Source organism: Phyllostomus discolor, chromosome 11 (genome assembly GCF_004126475.2).
Source record: "Phyllostomus discolor isolate MPI-MPIP mPhyDis1 chromosome 11, mPhyDis1.pri.v3, whole genome shotgun sequence".
NCBI lineage: Eukaryota > Metazoa > Chordata > Mammalia > Chiroptera > Phyllostomidae > Phyllostomus > Phyllostomus discolor.
Window position 1 is genome coordinate 23,186,620 of NC_040913.2, and position 23,450 is coordinate 23,210,069.

General features: G+C 42.0%; 1 protein-coding gene across 3 annotated transcripts in view; it reads left to right on the plus strand.

Moving 5' to 3' along the window:
• The window catches only part of KLF12 (Kruppel like factor 12), a 424,035-nt gene extending 409,278 nt beyond the window's left edge, over positions 1-14,757 (plus strand). For all 3 annotated transcript variants that reach the window (XM_036011296.1, XM_036011294.1, XM_036011295.1), the window contains one exon: positions 5,024-14,757. In XM_036011296.1, coding sequence (XP_035867189.1) covers positions 5,024-5,205 — 182 coding nt within the window. In that variant the 3' untranslated portion in view covers positions 5,206-14,757. The remainder of the gene's footprint in view (positions 1-5,023) is intronic.
• The last annotated feature ends 8,693 nt before the right edge of the window (positions 14,758-23,450 follow it).

Sequence of the window (23,450 nt, forward strand, 5' to 3'; positions counted from 1 at the left end):
GGGCGCTTGTGGGTTAGACAAAAGGAGTAAAGAAGGAGGGTGGGCTATTTTCATTTTTAGCTTATTTCTAGGGAAAACAGTTTTGAATAATACATCTGCAGGATTCTAGCTCAAATGGATTTAAAGACAGCTCACTCTTCTTGAAGAAATTGCGAGGAAGCACGTTTGCTATCACCATCCCTCAGGCAGACGCAGAGCAGCCGTGAGCAGCAAAAGCATGGGCCCCGGGAGATGCCTGCTCCTTTCATTGTCCAAGCAGCTCTTTCCACGGGAGGATTTTTGTGCCATTCTGTGTTTTTCACTGACTTTTTAACATTAAATTTAGCTTTCTATTTTCTAGCAAGATTTTAAAGGAAAGAAGTTAGAACTCTGTTCTTTCATTTATGTTCTTCAGGGATCATTTATGCACACTACAATATATCTTACAAAGTTATTTATCACTTTAATTACTTTTGATTCATGTCACAAAGTTAGTTTAGGTTATCTTAATTTGTTTATAAGATTATACCCTTTTAATTGTTTCAAAGCACAAGCATAAAATATGCTGTTTAATACCAGGTAGTAGCCACTAAATTTACTCTTGTGTCTATTTTTAAAACTTGACCTTAAAGTTCAAAGAGAGCATGCGCTGTTTGTTTGTTTGTTTTTTAATAAAGTGCCAGGCACTGGGCGGGTGTCCTCAAAACTTAGGTCTCTCTCTAGCAGGGACAGGAGCCAGCTCTCTGCCTGCTCAGAGTAGCCCTCCCCTCTCCCCCATCCCCATAGCTCAGCCTCTGACTCGAGAGATTTGAAGATAGTGTTTTCTACAAAACCCTCCTCCTTCTGTTTTCTTTTCTTTCTTTTTTTAAAATCTGGAGACATATTTCATAATATGTCACACCCATAATACTGAGTTTTGTTAAGGAGGCAATGGGGGCAAGGAATATTATGCATGACTTTTTGGGTATTAAAAAGAAGGTATACATTTTTATAAGAAAATGTTCAAGGAAAACTCATTTATCACTTAGATAATTAAGTTTATAACTTTTCAGTATACTTTCTCCCTCCTCCCCTCTTAACCCCCCTAATAACTTTACAAACTTATGTGTTATTTTCTTGGTTTTTTTTCAAGAAGAGGAAAATATATGCCTCTTGTATTTTTGAGGTCCATTCCCTTTTCTTTTTTAAATGGAGACATTTAACGTATAGCATCTTAGCTTCAGGTGTGCAACATAATGATTTGATATTTGCGTGTTACAAAATGACCAGCTTACAAAACAATCACTACAATAAGGGTAGTTGACATCCAGCAACAGACATAAATACACATTTTTTATGATAAGAACGTTTAAGATCTCTCAGCCACTTGCAAATATACAGGACAGCATCCTTATTAACTAGATTCCTACCGCGCCGTATATACATCCCCATGACGTATAAGGAGGGGCTTGTCCCTTTGACCACCTTCACCCATTTTGCCACCTTCGTCTTTCATGATGGTTTACTGCACTCGATTCCACTTTGCAGAGCACATTGCAGACTTTCCACCACATTTCCTCAGTCCACATTTGTGTGCTCACAGAAACCGTTGCCCTGACTTGTTGCTTTCCGGGCTCCTTCCCTTTAAAATATCCATCTTAGAAACATTGCCAAACACCTAAGCTCCTGCTTTCTGATTCTTCCCTCTGTGTGTCTGTCCCCCTCCCAGACTCAGTGGAACAGTTACTTGTCATCGTTCACGGGGACTGTTGTAACACGGTTGTTTTCTGGACCCCCCTCCATCCTGACCCTCACCCTCATAGGGAAGACCTTCACTTTTTATGGATCAGAAAAGATCCTGAGAATATTTTTTAAATTCTTATTGAATTGGGTGAGCCTCCTCAAAGAATCACTCACTTTCTGATGCCAAGAACTCTCATTTCAAAGTATTTGGTGTGAAATAGTGTGTGTTTTATTTCTGAGAAGACTGTTAGAATTTTAACTGAGGTCCTAGGCTGAGAATAAGTGATCATTCTGTAGCCAAAATATCCCCTCACCTCCCCACCCCAACCTAACAGTGTGTCTACAAAATGCAGAAGATCAGCAGAGTGTCTATAAGATGTCAGAAAATATTTTAGGCATTCCAGGCTGTGTATTCTCTATGGCAATTCTCAATTCTGCCACCACTGGAAAGCTGCTGTCAACAATCTGTAAATAAATTAAAGTGGCTGTGTTGCAATAAAAACTATGCCCTGGCGGGTGTAGCTCAATGGATTGAGTGCCGGTCAAATGGATTGAGTGCAAACCAAAGGGTCGCTGCTTCGATTCCCAGTCAGGGCACATGCCTGGGTTGTGGGCCAGGTCCCCACTGGGGGCCATGTGAGAGGCAACCACACATTGATGTTTCCCTCCTTTTCTTTCTTTTTCCCTTCCCCTCTCTCTAAAAATAAATAAATAAAAATCTTTTTTAAAAAACTAATTAATGGATGCTGAAATTTGAATTCATATAATTTTAGTATGCCACAAAACAGTCCTCTTTTGATCTTTTTTTAACCATTTAAAAATTTAAAAGATCATTCTCGGTTTGCATGTTGAATAAAAAAACAAGCCACAGACTGGATGTGCCCTGGGCCACAGTAGATTTTCAAGTGGAAAGGACATATATACCATTATTAAATAAGGAAAACAAAAGTAGACTGCTGTAACTTTTGAGGAAGAAATGAGAGAATAGTAAGTGCCTAATTAGGTATACAAGGACGTCCATAGAGTACCCAAGGCAGTAAAGTGTCCCTGTGGCGCTCCATACCAGCCTCTAAGGCCCTTCTTGAGATGTAACAGGAAGCTCTTGTCTCCTTCTCTTTGCCCTTCCTTACCTTCCAGGCCCATCTCAGTTACCAAGCCTCTTCCTCGCACTTGTCCTGGAATGGTCAGGTGAGGGTCCAGCAGCTGGTGTGACCCCAGTCACGCTCATGTGACACTTCCTCCCCACACTAGACACACCCACCCTCCTGCCACACAACTGAGAAATGCTTTTCCCCGATGAAGAAAACCCTCTGTTCTTAGGCCTTTACTCTCTGTAGCTGCTTCCACAGTAACAGAGGAGACAGTCAGGAGATGCCTGTTGGCGACAGTCCGCTGCCTGAGCTCAGTGCCCCAAAGATGAAAACACCATTTATATCAAGGTGAACTTATGAAAACCCATGTTCGTGATGTAAGTTCAAAAACATAGAGGGATCATGTAAATAGAAGCATGTCAGCCGTTGCCGTTGATACCCTGTGAAGTAGTCCTGCCTTCCCAGTCTTTTTAAGTTAGGGATTTTGCTGATTTTTTTATTTTTCTAATTCTGGTCAATAGACAGCTGCAAAAGGTTTTTGTCAGGACATCCAGAAGGAGTCAGGAGTTGAAGTCAGGAGTTCATTCAGTCAGTAGGCTTCCGAGGAACCTAGAGCTGTCAGTTGACCCCAATTGAATACATCAACATTTCTACATTTCATTGGTCTGAGCGATTCACTCACTTCTGAAAGGGCCATTTGCTACAATTAGCATTTGTTTAACAGCTACATGAAAAATGTCGGGTCCAGTTCGGTCTGGGGTTCGTACGTACGTAGGCATTACTTGCACATCTCACTTCAGAGCTTACTAGTTTCCTGTACGTGTGTGTGTTCCAGTTTTAGTAATTCACTCAAGCACTTGCTTGGCACTTACTCTAGCCTCTGTGGGCACTAAATAAAGGAGACCTGATCTTTGACCTCCAGGTATTCAGAAACTGGTAGAGGAGAAAGACATCTAAAGAAAAGCTGTATCGTGATTGGTGATTTAATGGAAATAGGAAGTGAATAATTTGGGAGTACCTAAGAAAGTAGTGCTAACTGTCTGAAGGTGTGACAAAGTTTAGATGAGGACAGAATTACCCCTTCAATGGTTGCCTAGTGAGAAGCACTAGATTTGGAGCCAAACACCTCTTTTTCCTGGCCTTGGGCAAGTTACTTTACTACACTGAGCCTCAGTTTTCTCATCTGTCAAGTGGGGTTAACAATACACAGTCTGCAGCTCTATAGTACGAATCAACAAACAGCTCTCTTCCCTTCTCAGGCCCTTTTCACCAGGCGCCACGTGTGGCCAAGCAGCGTGTTGTTGGCTGTCGGGTGGAAGGGGTGGAGGAGAGATAGTGTTTGCGGGGTTGCCTGGGGACAGGGCCCCCATTCTGAATGAGAGCCAGGAAAAAGCTCGCCTGGGTCAGCTATTGTCCCGCTCCCCCGGGAGCTCATTCGGACAATGGATAGCGTATCTTTTCCCGGCAGAGCCTTTGCATATTTTACTGTCCTTACAAGTCAACTGAGGGACCTGGTCAAGTTACATACTTCTTCAGACTGCCTTTTACTCCGAGTTTCTCCCCTAGAACCAACCCAGTGATTGATTCCTCAGGGCTCGCCCTAATTCCTGTCGCTGGAAAAGGTACTTAAACTTTACACCATTGGGATAGCTTGGTTTTCTTCCCAATAGATGGGCAAAAAGTAGATGTTTACAAATAATATGTACTTAATACCTCATTTCTTGGGGGGGAGTGGAGTGCTTTACATTTTAATGAAATTGTGTGTATATTTGTAGTGACTGATAAATGGGCATTGCACCCTAAAATAGCCTTAACCATCTCAGTGATCCCCGTTTGGAGTACTGAAACCAAACATCATTAATTAATTAGTTTCTGCCTCAGAGCCAAATCAGCCTGAATAGAGCTCTCCTATCCCACTGTAGGCTACTAGAGGTAGTTATATCCAGGAGCTGTGGGGTCTGTGCCTTTTGATACTTTGACTGCAGAGTAATATACCTGGAATTGAGGATGCAAGCGTTAACTAAGTTGCCAGGTGTCTCAGCAGGCGAGATGAGACTGAAACCCCGTCTCTGTCACCCCAAACATGCTGATGGGATGGGTAGGCTTCCTGACAAAGAGTTACCAAATGGAAAGCCCATTGAAAACAGGCACTTCCCCAGTATAGAGTCCTGGCTTGGTTATTACAGAAAAGAGATGGAGCACCAAAGCGCGTGTCCCTTTGTGTCTTCCAGGGGAGAAGCCCTACAAGTGCACCTGGGAGGGCTGCACCTGGAAGTTCGCGCGTTCGGATGAACTGACGAGGCATTACCGCAAACACACGGGAGTGAAGCCATTCAAGTGCGCGGACTGCGATCGCAGCTTCTCTCGGTCAGACCACTTGGCACTGCACCGCCGGAGGCATATGCTGGTGTGAGGAATGCTGCCTGTCCAGCTGAGCGAGAGAGCTGGATCTCTGAGCGGCACCCAGTTCAGCAGGGCTGAATCCCCTTCACAGTGTTAACACAAAAGGGCATCACCATCCCACGATGTCTGAAACCAGAGCAGGAAACAGAAGGAACACTTCTCCTTACGGTCTGAAGGTAAACCCCATCGCGACTCCACGAGCATCGGCCTCACGCTGGCCTGGGAGATCGGTGGCACGAACGCTGAGGAGACAGGCATAGTTTCCCGTGCTGTGTACTCTGCCATTTAAAGATGTTTGTAGCTTGTACATTTTCTGAGCTGTCAGACATTTTGTTATTGATCCTTTAAAGGTCACCTACCACAAATTGATGGCTAGAGCGAGACCTTGTAAATGGGGATTATTCTCCCATCGTCCCACCCCCGAGTCCCTTTTTACAGCAATTTTAGTTCCCATCTGAGTAAGCCAGAACGCACCTCCAGTCTGTTACCAGCAAGCAGCATGAACGTAGGCAAGAAGAAGGTGTCGGAGAGGTTCCATGACCTGAAGTGAAGGGGCACCCGGGCAGCCCTTCACAGTAGCGGTGGCCACAGCTAGGTATCGCCCGAGACTTGTCACTATGCCATGCCCGGAAGAAACCCGACATTGAACCTTTCATTTGTTTGTTGTTGATTGTTTCTGTTTTGTTTTGATTCTGTTTTGTTCACCTGTCCGAGCGGAGGGGCAGCGACACTTCGCTGGGAGTCCAGCCCCGGTGTCCGCCCTGGCACGGACCGGCACGGAGCTGTCCTGTAGTTGAATAGGAAGAGCCTGTCTAAAAAAACTACTGCCCCACTTCAAATTGCAGTGTTCTGTCACCTAGGCATCATCTCTTCCTGGCCCTAGTATTTGATTACAAGGAATCAGGGGGGGAAAAAAAAACTTTCTTAGACACACTGGCACCAAGGGAAGAAGAGGTGGGGCTGCCCAGGCAAAGTCAGTGAACATGAAAAATCAGACAAAGCAGAGATGGAAATAATGCGCCTCTTGAGGAGAAAAGCAATAATGAATAAAAGGACCTTCCTACAATAACTTCACTGAGGACTCACGTTACCAATTTTCATACTTACTAAAGGGATTGTAAGAAACACCCCAACATTTTAGATGTCTTGGTTACATTTCCAGCACTGAGGTAATCTTTCTGCTGTTTGTTGCCCTGCTTGGTCGACTACCACAATTAAAGATTATGCTCCCCTGTGCTTGTTTGAAAACGGTTATTTGGCGACTGGAAAGGCCAGGGAGGCAGGGCAGGGAATTAACTCACAGGTTAATGGGTCAGCCCTCCTTGGAAGCGAGGCAGTGGAGAGGGAGCGCTCCCCGAGGAAAGCCTGACACGGTGCTAGTTTCCTCCCTTGGAGAGCCAGGGGCCAGTGGCTCTCCAGCAGGTTCTTCTCCACAGATTCCATTTTCTCAACCGCACCAGGGCCCAGCGGTTCTGCGTCGGCCTCTGCAGGGATGTGGAGCCCACTCATCCTAGGCTGAGGGTGAGAGGAAATTGCAGTCCCATCAACCCCCGAAAAATAGGAGCCTTTTTGGCAGTTAGCAAATTATACAGTAAACAAAGCAATACATCACCAACAAGCATTCTCTCAGAAAAATTATCTTATTATTTTCCCCACTAAAAGCTGTTTTTTCAGCTTTATGTGGCTAAGGGGCTTGGTGAGGTTTTTAGTTATTGTTGTTGTTAAGATTTTTTTATAGCTTAGATATAAATGTTACCAGCATATACCTTTGCAGTATACTTTAATTACAAACACTTGATTTTGGGAATCGCACAAATTAACCTCACAATAGTACTAGCTCAGTTTTAAATGTTTGAATATTCTGAAATAATTTACAGTTGCAGAATTATCCTTTTGAGAATCATCTTCTAATTCAGATAATCTTATTCTGATGAAGCAAGAACTATAAACCTTGAAACAAAGAGAATTTCTGTTGGATGGTATTAAAAGAAAATTTTTTTTAATCATTCAAGCAACAGCATAATGATTTTCAGGTCAAATTCTGTCTTCAGAAATATGTGTTCTGCATTTTCTGCCAGGTCTGAAAAATTCATCAGGCAATTTTTTTCTCCAACAAGGGCTGCAATTCAATTGATAAATAGCTTCTTTAGCTACACAATCTACTACCCACCAAGCACTGGGATTTGTTTTTTTCCCCAGCTGGAAAGTTTTTTTATCTGTACTGTATGTAACTCCTACTTCTCCTGGCCTGTGACCATCGGGAATGAAAAAAATGGCTTCTTGATGCACGCCAGCATTGGTCATGGTTATTGGTCAGCGGTGCAGAACAGACTGGTGCACACAGCCAGGGAACCCTCTCCGCCAGCCCCAGAACCTGGCTGGCAGGCAGTAGGTGCATCGCTCAGGTGAAGTGTAGACTTGATTTGATTCTGTCTGCTCCTGAGAGGGGCCAATCCCCGTTCTGTGCTGAGAGATGTCTTGAGAGTGTTACAGGTAGAAATGGTTTCTAGAATTCATAGAGCTGACAGGCAGTGGGAGCTTCCTGAGTGACAGCTTGGTTTAAATTTAGCACCGAACTGCATGAGCTGTTCCTCTCTCATAATATGGGAAAGATTCAGGAAAGTGAGCTTTTCTTCCTCATCCTCTGAAAGTGGAAAGCAGGCTGAGACAGTACGTTGACTGAGAAAACCCGTCAGTGTTCCCCCTTTGACTTGCCCCTTCTTCTATGGCGGGACCCAAGCACAAGGAGTGAATGAGCGGCTGGTCTATCCCCAGGACTGAAACTTACCTGGGGCTTGTGTCGGGACATAGCAAATGCTCTTTGTTAGGTTTTCTACAGATGATTTCCCATGGAAAGGAAAGTAGTTTGGGAGAGGAAGAATGGAATTCTTAAGTGGGAATATCTTTAGGCATCGAAAAGCCTCCTCTATTTCGTCTTCTGTCCCCTGTAGCCTCTTTTTCAAAAGCACAGTAGATGATGAACAACAGCAAGGTAGTAGAATCCAGGGGACTCATCAGAAGTTCCCTAACTAGCAGCATTCTTCGGTTTTAAAGTTGCAGCTGTTCAGTCCCTTTGCAGAGGGACATGTGCGTGTTTGGGAACTTCCACCCATGTGGCGCAATGGCTTGAGAAGCTGCAGTAAACCTATCTCTTTGCATTGTGGAGGTGTGAGTTCAAGGGGGTTAATATTATCTGCAAAGTTACAAGGTTCAGGCTTTGAGGTTTAAATAGATTCCCCAATCTGAAGGTGTTAGAAAAACATTCGCACTTTCCCATCATCCTCCAGCCCCATCCTGTCAATTGTGTGTGGATTCGGAGAAGCCCGCTCGATAACTTGTCTTGTGTTCTGAAATTCCTAATGGCTTCACCGTGAAAGGTCGTACTGCCGCCTGGCGTCACTTCTGCAGAACACTATAGGACATTTATTTAAAAAAATAGTTGAATAACAGTAACATAAACCACATTGGGGGGAAGAGCACTTTTTTCACTTTAAAGTTGAAGTGGAAAATAGGAAGAGGATTGTCAAGGGGAGAAAATCTTACAAAAAGCCACCGTGTTTACAGTGCCAGTTGCAGGTTAGAAAGGCCATTCCCTTAATGGTTGAAATTTGACTAGCTCACGCAAAGCTTGTGGTCATTTTTATACAAGTTTTTTTTTAACTTCAAATTGCCATTTGTGTTTTCAACATAAGTGTAATCCCGCACTTTGAAATCAGTTCATTAGAATAATAACATGTATATGGATAAAGGTGTAGTATTCCTTATTCTGTACTTTATTTATTATACTTACCAAAGCTGCAGTTGAATAAAGCCGGAGAGGTGAGGCCTTCAAATGTATTAATACGCCTTTGTTATGTTGTTATGACTGCTTAGAAATGTAGCCATAATGTTGTTATAAAGGTGTCTTAACATTTATAGTAAGGATTGACAGAATTTAAGCAGTGTTAAGAATACCAGCATCCATGTTATATTGAGTTATAGCCTTCATATAAAGGACCGAACATGAGGTAACTCTTACGAATCATAAATAGGCCCAGGAAGCCTTAATACTCATAGTCCATAATCCAGTCTCAGATTTTGCTTTTGACTGATCTAATGCCTGTAGATTTAGGAAGTAATTGTATCCTCCAACTTCACTGACCAGCTCTCTTCCTTCAGTTTTTCTGAGGTAGTGTATCTCATTACAAAAATCTTTCACTTTGATTTTGGTTTTGTTTGAAAATGAGGTTCTGTAAGTGGTGTCTTCCATATTACATTTCTACTTATCCCCACACTGCCGCCTACTGACCGTCCCAGGCACCGCCAGTACGTGCTCACCTGTACGCACACCTGTATATGCAGCAGCCGGGGGGCTCCTGAATATCAACAACCGCCTTTTTTTAAAAGAATGAATTTGTAATAATCCATGCTGTCTACAAATGTAAGTTATTTACCTTATTAGGGAATCAGCTTATAATGCTATATATGACTTTGCCTGCATTTTATAGTTAAGAAGTGTACATAAAGATTTTAAATGCTATATTTTCACAGGTTCATTATAGAGTAATGTCTGTTTAGCAACCCATGTCCATTGGTACTTTAAATATGCTAAATGCTGTGCAATTGCGATAGAAATTCAGATTTTCATAAGAAAATGAAATTGAGGATACTGCATCTTTAAAAAAAAATCGAGTGAAGCTATTTTATTGTATTCGTAACCTATGTGATAATGGAAAAAAGTATTTTCAAACTCACAAATTTTTCAGAGGTTGTAAATAGTTTGATGAAGTATGTCGGGGAAAAGAGCTTCTAGTTTTCATCACAATAAAAAAAGAAAACCTGTTCAGATATGCCTTGTATGTCTCACACACAGTCCGCGGTGTCGCCGCGGGAGCCCGCGCCCGCTCTCCCACAGCACACGCGTCGTGCGCTGGCGCAGCAGAGTGGCCGCTTGTCTCAAGTTAGCCAGGGTGGCTTAAAACACAGTGAAGTCATTTTAAGTTGCAGTCAGCTGATTCCAAACTCAAATGTCTTTACCTGAAAAGGGGGAAACAGCTGCACAGGGTTTTGCTTGTGCTAAAGAGCAGCATCGAGCAGTTGTTCCCTTTCCTCGGTTATCTTCCTCCTCAACCCAGTAGTTCTTGATGGAAAACAAAACAAAACAAACAACAAAAAAAACCTGTACAGTGTTTATTCATGTGTAACTCCAGGGGGAGTACTTTTAGGAGTAGCTAAGTGTTGACAAGATTAAGTGTTACGGATACGGCCACGTGTTTAAAGGAATCTATACTGGCAATGGTAATGAGCTAATGCCCATTTCCAGAGATGAATTGAAAGCTGAAAGTGCCTGTCAGTGAACATTATGACCAATGAGCTATCCCTGTACTTTACACAGCAATAATTCCTCTTCGGACTGGGTTTTTCCTCTACATCTGGGAGCACGTGCGCATATGCACATAGTAAATTGGATCTGCTCACACACCCACAAAACACTCTTGGGGCTTTTGAAGTACGCCCCATCTTGTTTACGTGAGCATTTATTAATTTAATCTTACATACAGAATGTAAGAAGGCCAATCTGAATATTAAAGTTACCTTCAACATACACTAGGGCATATGGCAGTTACAATTTTGAGATAAAACCTTCACTGTGATTTGCCGCAGACATAGGAAGCACTGAGTAGGCCTCAAAAAGTTTTGCTTAGTTAACAAAAGACAATGTGTTTGGAGTAAAACACTAGAGACATTTGCTTGTCTTTATTTTCCCCATTAATATCAAATGCATGAATCCATCTTTGTTTCCCGTGTCCCTGATATTTTCTGTTCTCATCCAGGAGCCATTTTGGAATGAACATCGATACAATCGTTTATCCCTGAAACATCTACAGGAGTGTAACTGACATTTAGTAAGCCAGCCTTTAACCAAAGTTTGCAGTTAGTCCTGGAAATTTCCAGATACACATTTAGAACCTGACAACTTTTTCCTATAATTATTTACTGCTGAAATTGGAGTCATGAATAGAAATATACGACGAGATTTTATGGATAGACAAGAGCCCTGGAAATTCTCCAGCCCTGCCATCTCAGCACAGATCCACCCAAACAAGCTACTGAGGGCTCTCGGCAAAATTATACTCCTTCAGAGCCAAACATTTGGTCAGAGCAATTTAGAAAGTATAATGGTAATTAAACACTCGGGCTTTAGACAGTGGGGACAACCAGAGTGGACAGTGTTCTCTAGAACCAGACCACAGGCTGAGAAAGCCACCTGGCCTTCCCTCCTCCAGGTTTCAGGAAGGAGAAGAAGGAGAAGGAAATGAGCCAGGACGGGGTGTGAAGGAGCCGACCAGGTGTCAAAGGAAAGCTGCTGGGTCCCTTACCCTCACTGAGTCAAGTCTCCTGACTGGGCTGCTTTCTGGGAGCTGTCGGGAAGTACTCAAGGAACCTGAAAGGTCAAAAATTCAGCAAGCCGTCAAATAATGGCTGTGTATTAAATGCTTACGATGTGCCAAGCACTGTACTGGGTGATTACTAGACACATTACCTCTCAGGTGTACGACACGACAGTTCTACATGTTACGGCTGGGAGACTGAGGCACAGAGGGAGTGGCTGAGTTGCCCTCCGACAGGGAGGTAGGGGTGTGAGGCTACCTGTCGCTGCCTCTGAAGCCCATGTTCTTCCCATGCTCCACATGTGCTCCCAGCAGCCAGCTTTCCCCATCTGACTCTTAAGTAGTTTCTGTTGTGGAAGCGTAGTCATCACATTTTCCCAGTAAGATACAGGGACCTGATAGAGCACGTGATTGGACAGTGGTCCAGAGTATTTGAAATCTGTCTTCTCCTCACAACTCACACATGAAGGGTCACTACAAGGGACTTACAATAAGCAGGTGTCTCCCTGAACTTGTCACTGTCCTCACACCACTGTCCTCCTAAATGTTTGGCCTGAAGGTCCAAATCATCAGAACTCTTCCCTATTTCATAGTATTTTAGCCGGAGTGGGTTTTTATGATTCTGTGTATCTCTTTAGGCATACTGAAAGCCTTTCCACCTGTGTAGCCCTGCCAGACTCTGCTGAAGGTGCATCTGAAACTTTGACCTCCACGGAGCTGGTTGTTATTAACAGAGCCCATGCTTGGCCATTGTTAACGGGGTGGCAGCCGCCAACATTCAGGCGATGAGCAAGGAGAGATAACAGATCAGTCCTTTTCAGATTTCCCACCTAACGGCACCACCTTGGACTGTTTTAAATAATCTTATAAATAATTTGTTTATAGTATTGTTAGTTTAATTGCATTTTTGGTGAGAAGCTGGCCAACATTAGAGAGATGAAATGCCCTCCTCCTTTTCTGTGTAGAACAAGGTCTCTGACAGTATTGATTCATAGAAGTACTAATGGACTTAGAAAACATTAAGAGAATGTCATTTCTCATGGTGTTTCTTTTTCTGAAAATGAGTCTCCTGAATTATGATCTTTCTCCCTGTTACTTGGCTGAGGGAAGAGATCAAGCCCGCATAAACAAATTCCCTTCTGTGCTGAAAGCCAGGGTTCTGCATATACAGCCCACTTCGGGAAGGGTTGCTCTTCTCAGTTAATTGGGTTTCACAAGCAATAATTTCTCAACAACAAAACCACAACTTTCAGTGAGATGAAAAGAGACGAATAGTGGAAATACTCACATCAGTACTTTTTTCATTCTAGACTTCATCTCTAGAACTTCAGAATGTTTGAGACAAGAGAGTCTGCTCTTTGTGTAAAGCAAGAATCACTGACTCTTTGTATGAATGATTCTATCTTGCTTTTTCCAAAGGAGGCTTACCGAGACTTTTACAGAGATTGATTTTTTTGTTGTTGTTGAGAAATGAGAGTGCATAGAAGAGTAATAGTATTTGGGTCAAATTCTAGTAAAAGTGCCCAAGTAATCTCAGAGTAAGATATTTTAAAGACCTACCAACATCTTTCCTTTCTGCTAATTTCATGCTCCAAAGATACAGCATAAAACATTATATAGAAAATGCTTTTGGCCTACTTGTGCTTTTAGTTTTCCCAGAGCAGAGTTTTGTAATTACATCCAGGCTTTAGTATATATTTTATTCCTCACACTTTATTACATTGGATGGGTATTGTTGAACTGGGGCACTGGTGCCTATATTCAAGGCTCTTTCCTATCAACTTGTCTGTCCACAGTTTGTTGTGTTTTAAATTCATGTTTGAAAGCCACCATCCCCCCACGGAGCGGTGGCTGTCTTGTTTTGTTCATGTCTGTGGGATGCATTGCATCACATGGCAAACCACCTCTGTGGAAGTGAGATAGCTACTCACAAAACCAGCTTTGAAAACATCGTCTTATGTATTATGTCATCCCGCATCATTAATGCAATTATGTGCATCATAACACATTCATTTTTCAAACAGGAGAAACCAGCAAATTCATGTTTGTCCATAGAAGAATGTACTCAGAACTTTCTGTGTTGTGAAACGATGAGAACAGACCACCTTTAAGATACCCACCTGCCACTTAAAATGACTTAGTTATAATTAGTAGTAGTCTAGACGTTGCTTTCGGTGTGTGTGTAGGGGGGTGGGGGGGTCAACTCAAATGTCATATTCTTTTGAAAAAAATCAGTCGCATTTAAAAAAAAATATGTGGGAATAAAGAAAACCATCATCTTTGGCCAAATCAAGCAGGCATCTTTTTCCTTTTCCTTAACATTTAGCTCATTATACATGGTGATTGGATTATAAAAATCTATCTGTGTGAAAGTACAAAAACGTCCTTTAGGTTACAAAACAGTTATACCAGGCCTGAAGCCCCTGGACAGCAAATTGAATAGATGTGCTGCATCTGACCCACTTGGCGGATGTAATTTTACAAAAGACTCTTGGGTCCCTGGCCCCAGAGAGTCCGAGTGCCCAGAGGAGGGCCCGTGCGTTAAAGAGGAAACCCCCCACCAGTGACGCTGGCAAGCCAATGTGTTCGTTTCTTAGATCTTCGTTTGGTTTTCTGTTCAGAGTTTTCATTACAAATGAATTTATTTCTCCAGCTTATCTAAAGATCTAATTTCCCAATAGTTTCCTCTGCATTTATATACTCTGTAGTGTGTAGGCAGACCCTGTTATAAGTTTATTAAGATTATGTAAGTGTTGTTCTTGTATTTATGTATAGTGTATGTATTGTAAATATACTCAGAGCTTTTTTCCTTTTACTGTAAAATGGTGATTTTTTTTTTGCCCTATGATGATGTAAAGGGATACCCCCTAATGAAATTCTCTCAGAGGATGATTATTCCAGTCTATTCTCAGAGATTTAAATGAACAAGTGTTATCGTTTTTAATGGTGTCTCAGACATATTCTGTTGGTGCATTGCTTTTCTGTATTCAACTTTCCTATGAATTGAGCTGTGAACTGAATAGAGTTTAAACCTTTAACTGTATGCATTTGTATAATTATCTGAATGAAGGCATGAAGGTTAAATAAAGCATTTTGTATGGAACAAAACTCCCTAATTATTATTAAGGCTGACTCAGACACTTTGGAAATCACAGTTATTAACCATCCTAATTAAACCTTTGTTATGAAAAGTTTTACCATTTCTGTGTAGTAATTTAAAACACAGAACTAGACTCTATATTTAAAAATGCACTGGGTTTTTATTTCATAACAGCCAGCACCCAAAGAGGGATTCCTAACTTAATATTTTAATGAATGTAAAACTAAAAAGAGGTCCAGAAATATGAAGTGATATAAAAAAATACATCTTTCATGGTCTAAAATTGAATCTCCATGAGTTACAATTTTTTTCAGATGCTGTGTTGCCATTTGAATGTAGAATAATCCATCACACACAAGCCAAGGCTAGACGATTTCTAAATTTTAAAGAAAACTGGATTGTTGAGGCTTTTGAAAATATGGCCATTAAGGAGTAGAATGTTGAAGAGTTGCTAAAATAAACACTTGAAAAATCTGTTTAAGTATCTTCCTATATATTGTCCTTCTACTGAAGATCTGCTAGAAAAATTCATCCTAACGAAGAGTATGGCAGTAAATACGAACAGTTATAGAGAACGGTGACATGTGATAGACGATAATTAAAATAATGTCTGAGTGCTTCCTAGGTTCCGGAAAGTGTTCTAAGCACTGTAGTTGCCCCATTATTCATCACAAAAATCTTGAGTTACGTTGCAGATGGAAATATTAGGCACTGAGTTTAGGCAACTTTCCTCGTCAGTCTGGTTCAAGTGTTGGCGTCTCAACCACTAAAAGGCTATGGATTAAATGGTGGGAAAAGGATGGAAGCGGGGAGCAGAGGTCAAGGTGAAAGAGAGAGTTCATAGCAACAAGGATCATACAAAATTGTCAACAAATACCTTTGGCTCTGTATATACAAGTAAATATAAATAAGCCAATCAAAATACCATCCTTCATTTCATACCCAGCAAACCATAGTGTAGTTTAATAACTCTTAAAAATCAGAGACTCAAATTAATTTTGGCTCTGCCTACCACTGGTCAAATCCCATGAGTCCTGTGAACCCCTTCTGTGCCACTCAAGGACACCGTGTGGGCGGGGCTGTGGGGCTGCATCCCACCCAGCATACTACTCCCGCCTCGGTCGGGAGGACCAGTGCCCTGGGGCTTTGACTTCCAGCAGCTCTAGGAAGGGGGTCCTGGTGAGTGGTTTCTCTCTCCCAGAGAGAGCTTCCCTCTGTGGCTATCACAGTGCCAACTGGATCAAAGAAATCATGCACTAAAAGATTATAAGATTGTTTGAAAATTAAGGCAATAAACCATCAGTACATTTTTACTAAATTATTTGTGAAGACTTTACTTAATGCCATTTTAGAAATGTTCTGTGAAGGTAGAAGCCAACAAATTATTAAAGTCTCTCTTGTTCTACACTCTGGTGAAGCAGGGCAGTCACTGGTAGGGCTGAACCTAATTCATTCAGTTACTTCACTTTGGATATGACTTTGTAAAGAAATGATAAAGTGAGTGTCAGATTTATGTCCTTGACCTGATTTTCTGACAGTTCTCTTCAGGCCATGCAAGCAGCCAAACCAGCTCTCCAGCTTTGTTTTGTTTGTTTGTTTGTTCAATTTGCCACAAGAGGTTTTGTTGCAAGGATAGACTAACGAGACAGTCTCGTGAGATAGGTTACAACACTGTCTCACTCTCCAGGTGAACACTTGTCGATGTTTCTTCTAGCAGTTGACTCCTGGGTACTTCTACGACAGGCGGAAGTATACGGGCGCTACATAATTCCGTAACCTCCTCAGGCCTCAGCTTTTCTTTGGGCATTTTGCTGGAGTCGTGATTTCTACTCACTACGGATGGCTTCATTGTTTCTTATTCTCTCCAGTTTAATGAGTCCAAAACAACAGCATGAAATAGTTAAAAGCACAGAAGCAGCAATGTGTTTAAGATTAGAATACCTTGGGGCTTTATCAAACAGAAAAAATATTTCAGTGCTAGAACAAAATTATACTCCCTAAAAAAATTACTTTAGTCCCAAATGGCCACTGATGATTTTCATACCATATAGTGCATTGTCTTCCCACCAAAGTCGCACGGTTTTCCTCAACACAATGAGTTCCTTGTGCTTTGTCTGAACACTGTCTGGATTTAATATATTTTTCTCCCAGCAGTGTAATAAGTATAATTTACATCACTTCCTCTTCAGTCTAAATTCACCAATGAACGCCTGCCTACACAGTCTATACACTTGAGTGATTGTCTATTTCTGAAATAAATTACATTTGCTTTGTACAGAAACAACTTTTACATGATCCTTTTCTTTTATAGTTGCACTGTGTTGTGTGTGTGTGTGTGTGTGTGTGTGTGTGTGAGAAGCACAGTTTTATGAGGCCATGATGACATCAGCAGGTATGCTTAAAACAGGTTCACTCAGAAGGACCCCGGAATTGCTTAAGTACATGTATGACCATCACAATGCCCCCTTTTCTCTTAGGAGAGCTACAGTTTTCATGCACATATTGCAATCCCATACTTTGGAGAGGATTACACAGTAAGTCTGTGTAATGAGCTTCTCTGATGTCTGGGTTCCTGAGAGCCTTCAGACTATACCAGAGATTCAGGTTAGTTCTAGCATCTCAGGGGGAGACACACTGCCACCTCAGACTCCACTGAACTCCTAAGCGTCACCACAGACCAGGCGATGAGGTAGGTGTGGTCTTCAGAGCCCCTAGAGCTTCCGTCAATGTGGCCAGTACATTCCACTGCCGGACGAGGGTCTGTGGACCCTCCTTCTACTTTCATGGCCGAGTTGGAGTCTTTGCTTTCTAACATGTTCACCAGGAATCCACACAGTCACTTGGGCATTGGTGCTGCTCTTTTGTAATATATGCAACAATATCACGTATCTTAGGTGAGAATTTAAATATATATTTGATATATGTAAAACATGGGGGAATAGTTAGGAAATTCACCAAGTGCACTTACTTATTCAGCCTCTCCTAACAAGTCAAATGTTATTATGGTTACCAGTAACAACTTTTACCTATATAAAATAAGGAAAAACACATATTTCAGTTACTACATTGTGTAGGTATTATGTTCGTTGGTATGGGGCCTAAAAATTATACCTAAGACATAATCTCTGACCAAAAGTAGGTTACGGCCTATTAGGGTAGATAAATACACAGTTCTGCAGTATAAGGTGCACATGGACAAGCACCGCCGGAACTGCTAAAGGTGTTGCAGAAATCTACAGGCAGGGGGAACAGCTGCAGTCACACAGGCAATCAGAAGGCCTCCTCGACCCCTGAGGTCCGTAAGTATTACTTGTAGATGATCGGATCCTTAGCTCCATGCCCAGTGACAGACGGGAGCTCTCCCCAAGGGTGTGTGCAGCGCTGGGGGAGGGTGGCCGGGCTTCTGGGGTTGCCCCAGTCACCTCGTTCCCTTGGTTCAGGGATCATTCCAAGGTCTGAAACATGCTCCCTCTGTTCCCTGTCCTGTCGGCCTCTTCTGTGATTTGCCACACACGTGCTTGCACACACAAGTAAATTACATGTGTATTGTCTGTAAATTGCAGGCTTTTGACCCATTAGTGGCAAATAAATCCAATTAGTGCATAATGACGAACATTTTTCAAAAACTAAATAAAGAATGGAATGGAACGGGATGCTGTAGGGTGTGACACAATGGAATGGAAAGGAAAAGAGGATGAAAAGCACATTTTGTTTCAGTTACGTACACACGGGCATGTGTGAGACACAGTGCGGCCCAACGTAAAAAATAAAGTTTGAAAGCTTCTGGCGGACAGGCCTCCTCCGTCTCCCCTGCCCAGCACCACCCAGGGCAAATCCCGTGATTCCCATGCTGAGCAATTTGTCTATTATGATGGTTAATGTTATGTGTCAACTTGGCTGGGCCACAGTGGCCCGATACTTGGCCAAATGTTACTCGGGGTGTTTCTGGAGGTGTTTTTAGTTAAGATTAACATTTAAATTAGTGGACATTTAGTAAAGCAGATTACCCTCCATAATGTGGGTGGGCCTCTTTCAGTCAGCTGAAGGCCTTAATACAACAGAGACTGACCTCTTTGGAGGGAGAAGAAATTCTGCCAGAAGACGGCCTGTGGACTTGAACGGAAACTGTTCCCTGGGTCTCCAGCTGGCCAGCCCACTCCCTCAGATTCTGGACTCATCAAGCCCCTTCCATCATGTGAGTCAATTGCTTAAATTCATTCTCTCTCTCTCTCTCTCTCTCTATATATATATATACACACACACACACATATATACACACACTCACACTCGTACACATATATACACATATAATTATGTGTTCTTAAAGAAAGCACAATAAACTGATAATTGAAATTTATTCATGTGTCAAAATTAATACCAGTAGGTGACTTACAAATTGTATTCCATAATCTTCCATTGGAGCTTCCCTATCTATATACTTATGGTAAAATATGAAATTCTTTTTTTCAAAAGTTAGTAAATAGGTTTTTATAAACATATCAAAGTACTTTATCAGGAGAGAATATTGTAAAAAGTTCAAAAATTTTTAAAATTACAAGGTGCCAATTCACCTGCAAGCTTCTGCCCAGGCTCTCTGCCAGTGCCACACTCGCTTCAATGCACAGTCTTATGAGAATGTTAAAATGTCTTTTTATTTCTATGACTCCAACGCTTTTGCATCTTTTCAAAGAAAATCTTTAGGATAATCCACATTTGGAAAAAGCCCTAAATTGATAGCATAATTCATATACGAGTCTCTCTTTAGAAATAGCTTTCATTTGGTTATTTGACTATCAAGTGGGTTTCAAAAACCTTACATCACAAAAAGAATTTTGAAACTCAGTAAGTGGTGAACAAAATTCACTGAAATGAGAAAGTAAATGAATGTCTAATCACTATGTTGGCCACCTGAAACGGATACGATATTGTATGTCACTATAACTTCAAAATAAATTTTTAAATATTTGAAAACTAAATCAAGAGGAAAAAAGAAAATAACTTGTTTTCTTCTTCCAGTAAAAAAAGAATATGTTGACTGTAGCTCTGGCCGAGTAGGCAGCAGTGGAGATTAAAATCTTAATGTTCCAGTTCGAAATGTGGTTCTCCCTCACACCGCAGCCTCGCGTGGCTAAGCAGCAGGCCCTGGGGACAGCAGGGGCCTCGGAGCAAGCAGGCCTGAGCTGACACAGCACCGCCCCACGGCTGGGGCAAGTGGAGACAGGCCACATCCTCACCCCGTTTTCTTTCTTCTTCCCACATTGATGTATTTTATTCCAACATTGTAATTTCTCATTTTTTATGAAGGCTTCTGTAATATTAGAATCATTCAGCTCAGAAGGGGCCTAAAAATTCTTGCACTTCCTTTTTAAAAAATGTATCATCTACACTGATGTGGCTGTCCTCGTTCACATAACACCAAACAATAGTGGCTCTGTTGCAATGTGTGATTTCATTTATTCAGTAATGTGCTACGTGTATCCAATGAAGTATTTATTTAGATTGTGTGCATGTGCAACAAACTGCTAACCATTGCCTACCTATTTCCCACCATAAATAGCTATACTTCCTCTTTGCCTTTTTGGGGGGACCATGGTTTGTGAAATGCTTGCCATCCACACGGGAGTGGAGGGTGCGAGGACAGTATTTTCTGTGGATCTCCGACTGCTGGAAGGGGTGCCTTTCCATTAAAACCTTTAGGACACCAAAAATGACAACGGCCACCTTCTGACTCCTTTGCACTGGTTAATCTCTTGGCATTCTATGTTTATAAAGACTATCACTACACAAAGAGAGGTAATAAAGTTCAGAAGAAGATAAAGGCAGGAATAGCAAAGTCAAGGTATTTGTAAAGCTCTGTCAATCTGTTCAGCAGAAGTTGCCGTTTAATCTTTACAGGCAGCAGAGCCTCAAGGTTAACTGCTCCATAAAGCTCCGTGTGGGCACTGGTGTTCAACAAGCCTCTTCGTTTCCTTATCAACTAAAGAAGGACTCTCCCATCCTATTTCTCCTAGGTCAGCTTCTTTTGAATGTGTTATCAGTGAGCAATTCCCGGACCTTAGGTTTAAGAAAGCACCAATCAGTTGGCCTCAGTTCACAAGTATAACATGTTTGATGTTTGTAAAAAAGATTGAGCCTGGTCGGGTAGCTCAGATGCTTAGAGTGTTGTCTTGATACACCAAGGTTGTGGGTTCGATTTCTGGTCAGGGAGCACACAAGAAGCACCCAATAAATCCATAAATAAGTGGAACAACAAATCAATCTCTCCCTCTCTCTCCCTCCCTCCCCCTTCTCTCTCTCTCTCTCTCTAAAATCAATTTTAAAAAGTCTTTTAAAGATTTTATTTATTTATTTATTTATAGAGAGGAAGGGAGGGAGAAAGAGAGGGAGAGAAACATCAATGTCTGGTTGCCTCTCATGTAGCCCTCACAGGGGAACTGCCCATCAACCCAGGAATGTTCCCTAGACTGGGAATCGAACCAGCGACCTTTTGGTTCACAGCTGGGTGCTCAATCCACTGAGCTATGCCAGGCAGACCAATTTAAAATTTAAAAAAATATATTGAAAGTGGCTTCAGTTGATAAGGGGTGTGATGTGGCATTTTTGATTCCGTGAAGGGGGGAGAAAAGACTTTCCACCCCACTTGGAAATAGATTCTTCTCCATTTGTGCCAAAGGAGCTAGATTAAAAAAAGAAAAAAAGATTGTAACTGTGTTTTGAGGACAGAGGTTAAGAAAGAAACTTATAATAAAAATACAGTGGCAGAGACACAGCCTAAGTCTTTGCTACAAAAGGTTGCAGGTGCTGGAAACGTTAGCACAGTGCGAGAGCATTCGCTTTAAGGCCGGTGGCTGTGGTTGCAGGTATTGGCTATTCAGTTTCCCAGCAGAGTGACGCCTTCAAGTTCCCCGCCTGAGGAGACTCGTCTCCACACTGGGGCAGTGCCACCACCTCCTGGGGTGCTGTGAGGTGTGCATGGGATGCTGTAGAAAAAGTCCACGTGGCAGAGACTGCCCCAAAGTCAGCCTTCAGGAGGGGCCTTGTTGTCATTCCTGGCTTCTCAAGGGAAGGAATCTCCACTCAACTGCTCAGCAGGGAAGGGAAAGTTCAGGAGGCTCACCTCCTGCAATTCCCCACCCTCCCTGTTTCCTTCCCCCGAGGGAGCAGCAGTCACTTGCCTGTTTCGTGAACTTGGGGAAAGAGACAGCACACAGTGACTCAGTCCCTTCCCCTCTCTCAGAACACCCTGTTCTTAGGACCTGCTGGTTCTCGCTCAGGTCCAAAGCCAAGATCCTTTGGGCACCATCATTGCCTCACATCGGATTGTGGTCCATCTACCTGTGATACCCCCGTAAAAGTTAAGGCAAGATTTCACTTGGGAATGTGGGCTTTACGTGGGACAAAGGACATCGCAGCTACGTAAATATGAGACAACACCTGCCTCAAGCATACATGGATGCATAGATACTTTATTTTGGGGTCAGCTAAAATACCCCTTCTAACCCACCTGCCCAGGAAATAGGTTCCCCATTTGTTCACTGATGTTTGAAATTATACATTAGACTGTGTTTATTTGCCTATAGCTTCTTATCACTCAATAAGCCTGGAAGGGCAAAAGTGGTAGCCTTATCAAGAGTCAAGCCTTCATCAGAACTATATGAGTCTAGTATAGATCTATCACTGGAGACAGAAGAGCAGCTTTGGGTCAGAGGAAGAACGAAGAGAGCGCAAACACTGCCCTCCCGTGCTTGTGCTGCTTTCGCGGTGGCTGCAGTCACGTGCAGAGGCTGGGAGTTACAGAGTGGCCAGGAGTGAAGGGAGAAGTGGGCAGGTTCATGGAGAGGAGATAAGAGCCCTGGAAAACAACTTCAGTTTATCATTTTGCTTACGGAAGTTCTGCCAAAGGGGTACAGGACGTGCTACTGAACTGCGTCCCCCCATGCACCAGAGGCCGCACAATCAAATATCCGGGAGGATTATTCCATCTAATACCCAAATGGAAAATTGCTCAGAAAATAAATTTCCTACAAATTGCTTTATTGAAGATATATCTCTTACTTGAGTGTTCTGGGCAAATCAAAATTGAGTAGTTTGCTATTTGACTGCAAACTAATATCAAATGTCAATTTTTTAAAGAGAAAATAGGAAGAAGACTAGAAATGAAAAAATAGGTTGGGAGAATTGTAGAGTACTATTTTTTTTCTGTAAACTTATGTTTTTCCCCCTTTGAAAGAATTAAATAGCCCTCTGGGGTGGCATTGAGAATTATTCAAGGTAACAGAGGATAAATAACTTCTCAAAAAAATTGCTAATGTTTTGATGGAATATTTACATTAGAAATGTTGCATCACTAAAAAGATTCAGATCATATATTTTATACATATAGCTTATATAACTTACATATGTATAGATTTATTCTTACATGTTACTATTTGTGAATTTATGAGTATATTAACTCAGTATATTTTTTAGCTTCCTAAACTATTCTGTGTCTGTTACTTAGGGGACAGTTTTTTCTAGCCTTGAACAGGATGTTTGATATGATAATATTAATGAGCTGAAATTCAGTGCAATGAGTTTTCATGCTGTAGCTATCCCACAAAAAAATTTTTTTAGGTATGTAAAACACACATTTATTCAGCATACAAAATCCAGTACCCCAAATGCTTCTTCTCTGTATTAAATGGACCCCTACACTGTGTCTAAAGACAAGTTCTCTCTCTTTTCTGGCCAGTTTTCTCAAGGACAATCATCATGTTTTTGCAACTTTGTATCCTCTGTGAGCAC